The 6017-nt window shown below is 36.3% G+C and overlaps 1 protein-coding gene across 1 annotated transcript; it reads right to left on the bottom strand.

The window, feature by feature from the left end:
• Positions 1-3301: 3301 nt before the first annotated feature.
• On the bottom strand, positions 3302-4903 carry LOC143602341 (pseudo histidine-containing phosphotransfer protein 6-like). Its single transcript, XM_077079485.1, has 4 exons — positions 4504-4903; positions 4212-4355; positions 4044-4116; positions 3302-3590 (listed from the first exon to the last, which is right to left on the bottom strand). Exons 1-4 carry the CDS (start codon positions 4665-4667, stop codon positions 3528-3530), a joined length of 444 nt encoding a protein of 147 aa, XP_076935600.1. The 5' UTR covers positions 4668-4903; the 3' UTR covers positions 3302-3527.
• Positions 4904-6017: the final 1114 nt, after the last annotated feature.

The raw sequence follows: 6017 nt of genomic DNA, 5'->3' as shown, positions 1-6017 counted from the left end.
GCGTGAGAATCAGACTAGATTGCTCTTTAAATATAAAAGTATATTAAGAGATTGCTAGAGCAGATATCATGTATAATATGATGATAATGTAGTAAGATATGTTGTGTCCAGATGATCATACCATTTGGGGTATTTATAGCCGAAGGTAGGTTTCCAAGGAGGTATGGCATGCTGCAACAGTGTTCCTGTTCATCAACAGTAGCCTACGCACGTGCCCTGCTGGTGGTTGGTGGGTAGGCAGCGGCTGATAGTGACCAGGCCTGCTGTATACTGTTCCCTTTCCACCAACTGCCGGCTACGCACGTGGTATGACAGTAGTTGGTGAGTAGGCAGCGGCTAATAGTGATACAGTACAGGAGCATGCTGCTCGCCATACTGTATCAGTGAGCTGTCGTATCTCTGATCAGATCTTTCGCCCATACCTCGTCAGGTACAGTAAAAGGTCCTTCAGTATAGACTGGCTTATTTGGGCGGGAGTATTCCCCCTCCCGCCTCTGTGCGGGATTGCTCCCGGCTTTGCTCATTCCTTCAGGTGACACTGAATGATCGAGAGCTAAGTACCTAGTGCGTGTAGCCATGCTGCGCGGGTGGCCTTTCCTCATGGCTTGTATCCGAGGCTGCGGGAACAGGCGGAGTCCTTCACCATGGGAGGCATTTCCTGCGGGAACAGCTTGCGTACTGCGCGTAAGGACGTCACGTCTCTGAGCATGGTTGGTCCTGCGGATCCAGTTGGTTTCTGCGCAGACGTCCCTGTTTAAGGTGAGTCTTGCGGGACCAAATGGGCTCTGCTGGGACCTACCTCTTCAATAGTGCTTACTAAAGATTGTAGCGGGCTTGGGGTGGCCACTTTAAATGCTAGTAGCACGGCTCTCTTAGCAAAGTGGTGGTCAAAATATTAAAAATTTAGAACGATATGGAGGTGTACTTTGGGTAAAGGCTATTTCCGCCCTTCGCAATGGCAATCGTCCATGGGGTTGGGTTCCAGTAAAGGCGTCTATTGGAGGCACTTGGAAATCTACTGTTAATTTAAATTTCAAAAAAAGTTTCCTGGTTCGCGGGTTGGTGAAGAAGAAAAAAACCTTGTTTTGGTTGGATTCTTGGGCCACTACGTTACCACTAAAAGAGGTATTTCCTTCCTTATTCATTCTTGAAGCTAAAAAAGATTCCTTTGACAATGATAGAATTAATGGGAACTATGGTGATATATATATCGTGGTGCTGGTGTTGGAAAAAAGCGCCAAAACCACAACGGGAAGTCATGGACTTGGAAAACCGTATAAGGCTAAGGGTAGTGGGGCTTGATCGATCCAATATATTTACGACACGTAGGCGCTGACTTGGCTCGTGATCAAGCCCTTGGATCAAGCCCCATAGGGTATAGTGGGGCTTGATTGATCCACCCCCAAGTTTTTGATTCAACCATCGCTCAAAGACTCGTTCAAAACCCACGGTCTCTACACCCCCGCCGTTCGCGCCCCCATCCACGGCAAGGGTGTAGTGGTGTGCGCGGCGGCCACGTCGTCCACGTCGGGCCAGCCACGCCCCACTACCCTTGGCAGGGGCGGACCTAGCTTATAGCTAGGGGTAGCCTCCGCTACCCCTCAACTTTCGTCGATAGTGCAAATTTATTGATCTTTTGGTCGGTTTTTGTAGTTCGTTACCCATGAAAAATATAACGTTACCCCTGTTTGTATAAAGTCCAACCAAATTAAAAGCTAAAATTAATTAAAGCCCAACATAATTAGAGTCCAAACTAGATAAAACCATTGTTCGTTGTTCATGTTGGACGTTTGGTTTAGGCCGGGCTACAACATTAAATGAAGTTTTATTCAGCGGTTGCTTCCACCCTACAGCCGAGTAACCGGCGTCCAATGCTTCCTCAATCCCTCCTCTACGGTTCGATTTCTACTTGTTCAATTTAGGTGTTCTTTTACGTTTATTTAAAATTGTAATTGTAAGTTGATTACATAAATTGTTAATTTGGAATTGTTTATTGGCGACGGAATATTTGAATGATTGATTATGGTTTTTTAGATACTTGGATAATGTAAATTCGAATTGATTAGGAATTTGGGCTTTATGTCTAAACTGAAATTAATTAGAGATTTAGGTTCTATGTGTAAATTGAAGTTTAATTTGGGTTTATGGTTTAAATTTTGTTTCTTCTAAAATTAGGAAACTTGAAAGATGAAACAGAAAAATCTTAGTACTAATCTTTTTAAATGAAAAATTATAAGAAAACGATGATATCGGTACAACATCAAGTTAAAAACAATATTGTATGACATACATTAAGAAAAAAACCCAGTTATTGTATGAAATATGGTAAGAAATTTTTTTTGATTATTTTATGAAATATGGTAAAAAAAATTCTTTCAGATAGTATGAAATACGGTAAAAAAATTTTGAACGTATCCCTTAAATTTTGGTCTAGATCCTTGGCCTAATACTTTTGCTTTCATATAAGAAATCATCAAATTAAGGACGCGAATGCTTGGGTTCGGAAAGGTATGAATAATATTGTTAATAAGTTTAAGGTCAAATGATTAAGATTGAAATTGATAACAGGGGAAAACCGGTGATGGAGTTTGTGTGTTGAAATAAATATGTTCCAATAATGGTGAATTGATTTATTTGGAAGGCTTTATTGGATCATATATATTTCAAGGAGAATGCCATTAGCATCGAGAAACATAAACGTTTTGGACATGGAATGTGGCTTATGCGGTAGCTACCCAGAATTGTCTACACGTTTGTTGGTAAACTGTTGTTATTCGAAACTATTAAGGTTAACTTTTTTTACCCTACCAAGTATGTGTGGTTTCAATTCGGTGAAAAAGATACTAGGGTACTCGATTAATCAAATGAAGGCGAAAGAAACATGTGTGTTTTTAATTGAAGGTGATCGATGGAAAATTTTGTTGGCGACGTTAAAGTTTATTCCTTCCTATGGGTGAAAAATCGCAGCAAACGTGCGGGTTGGGATTGGGAATCATGGTGCAAGTTTAATTTTGTTAACTCTCTGTTGTAACTTATATGTTTGCGGTCTGCTGTAGCCTGTCATTTGTTTTCATTAGTACTTTTTAGGCTTCTTGCTTGTGGTTCCTTTTAGTTTTCTTAATGATATTTTTTCTTTAAAAAAGGTTAAAAATCAACTACATTGTATTTTAATTTTAAATAGCTTGTATTGTTTGGTTAATAAAAAATAGCTCCAGTATCGTGTTCCAAATATGTTTTAAAAAAGCACTGATTGGTACTTAAAGTTGTTGTATATGCAATATGTATGTGTGTCTTACCCATGCTAGCTATTTACAGAATTTGATTTCTTGTTCTTGACAAAAAACTGTATTGGAAGAAGAAAGGAATCTTGCGCCGACAATGTGGGACTGAAAAAGACAACACTAAAAGGTTATATGTTTTTCATTCCTTCATCATAACTAACACAAGACAGGACAAGACAAAAAGGAAAAAAAAAAAGAAAAGAAAGAGAAAAAGCCAAAGCCTCATCCCATTGCATGCTCTCAGATTCACTGCTGGTGCACTACACCTGGGTACCTTACTGCATCTCCCAGCACTCTTTGCTGCTCTATCTGCACACCAAAATGCACTCAATTTACTAGTTTGAATTTATGAGATAAACAAGCTTAATTTGTTTAAAAACCGTTTAGCCCAAAGCAAGTACGTTGGCTGGTTTAAAATACAAATATTTTGGTTTTTGCAATTTGATGATTTAAAGGTTCGGTCTACTTTGAGCTGGTGCCTAAACTAATTAACTGGTTATTTAACCTTATTATTTATGTAATTTTTTAAATATTTATAATAGTTATATGTATTTATTATATATAACCATGATCGAATCAACGCTATCATTTTAAAATTTTAATGCATGCTAATGTAATTTTTTTTATATGTGTATGTATGTATTAGAATCATGAATGATGAATCACTACTACATATCTTTTTGAAAAGTTTTATTACATAGTAATAATTTTGGAAAAGCATTCCTCATAAAACAGTATCTAAAGAAAAAATATAATAATCACCTGAAAAAGTTCATGCAACCTGTTCTTCAAATAGCAATATTCATGTTCGAGCACCTCTAACGCCCTCATGCACCTGCAAATCATATATATCCACATTGTCAACAACAAAGCTACTGTTTCATCAATGGTCTATTATATATACAAATAATTAAATGACTATGTACATACGCTGAACGATTATTTTGTTCGACAGCAGTACGAAACGCAGCACATATATTCCGAACTCGTTTAGCACCGATGCTTGAGCTGCTTCCCATCAATTGATTCAAATGTATTCCGAGTTTAACATAATCCCACATCTCTCTATCCAACCTGTTTACAATATACGTATTAGAGATAATATATTAGTTAAGAGTTTATAATTGTATAATATGAAAGGTTTCCTTAGTAATTATAGTTAATTAATTAACAATTAAATATTGTACTCCAATATATACTTGATTAGGAAAGGATCACTTACAGTAGGTTTCGTAGGTTACGTAGTTGTTTTTCGGATTCATGGAAGTAAATTGTGACGACCTCGGAGACGAAATTTGGTGAGGTTTGATCTTGAAGTTGTTGGAGTTGTAAGAACTGTTCATCAAGCACACCCTGGTGAAAGAGTAACGATAGCAAGCGATTCATGTCGGTTCGCAGACGAACTGCACCGAATCCAAGCAGCCACAGTGGGACACCCGTTTTGGCTTTTGACGTTACGAACCTTAAAGTTCGATATCACTTGGGTAGTTGGGTGTCTTTTTTTGTACGAGGATATAAGTGAGTTAATGGGTTCATGTGTTATTCTATTTATAGGAGTGAATAATATAATACCTCACTATCGATGGTGACTTGCCATCTTTTTGGGTGGGTAACAAGGTCGGGTCGGGTCGGGTCAGGATTTAGAAGTTTAGTAGAGACTGTAGAATGCATGTTAGGGGTTTTGTTAGTTTTCAGTATGTTTTATTGTATATTCCATAAGGTTTTATGTGAGTGTTAATGAAACTCTAGTGTTTTTTTTTAATAAAGTTTTATTGGATTTTAATAATCCTTGTTGAATGGTATTGGCCGATAATAATCATTTTTATTTTATTATCACTGGCGGTCCCGAATTTAATAATGTTGGTCTCCAATAGTCCTCCGTTATAAAGGACTTAATTAACGGTGTTATAGTTTTTTCCAAATTTCAAACTAATGTTTTAGGGTTTTTGATAGGAAGGAGTATACGAATCGATTGATTTAAAACTTAGCTCGAAGCGATAATCCACATGGCTTGATTTTAGTTAATTGTAAGTTCGAACACTCGAATTGAAGCATTATTTTGTCGTTTTGGAGCAATATTTCGAACTAAGTTTTACATCAATCGGCTCGTATCCTTCTTCCTATCAAAAGCCTTAAAACATTAGTTTGAAATTTGAAAAAAGTATTACGCCGTTAAGTTGTTTTTAACGGGGGACCATTGGGAAGCCAACTTTATTAAATTTGGGACCGCCTAGTGGCGATAAAATGCATAGGGATTATTATCGGCCAATACAATTTATAAGAATTATTAAAATCCAATAAACGTATTTAATAAGTTTAATTAAAAATTAAGTGAAAACTTTGTTTTCTAAAATCAGAATAACATTTTCTCTCCTACAATTTGGATACAAATTGTTTTAGTTTATTATAATCTTCATTTATGTTATTGTTTAGTTTTTTTATGCATAATTGATAATTTTAATACAAATATAAAACTGTTTTTATAATTTTTTTTCCAGTTGTATTATTATAAACTTTATTGAAAATTAAACTATATTCAATGTAAAGTTCTTTAAAATATTACAAGACATTATTAACTTGTGTTGGGTATAAAATTTTTAGGCAAAGTGGATTTTAATAAACCCAGTTAATGCAGTTGACCGATAATAATTTCAAAAAAATAAATGTCACTGGTCTCAACTTTCACACCGTTTGTTTTCATTGGACACCGTTAAAAAAAATTTAATGACGTTAAGT

The sequence above is a fragment of the Bidens hawaiensis genome, unplaced genomic scaffold, assembly GCF_021521415.1.
Source record: "Bidens hawaiensis isolate Kalapana, Puna unplaced genomic scaffold, B.hawaiensis_p1.1 tig00058670_1, whole genome shotgun sequence".
Taxonomy (NCBI): domain Eukaryota; kingdom Viridiplantae; phylum Streptophyta; class Magnoliopsida; order Asterales; family Asteraceae; genus Bidens; species Bidens hawaiensis.
The sequence above is the reverse complement of the archived record's forward strand: the minus strand, read 5'-3'. Positions and strand labels throughout refer to the sequence as shown.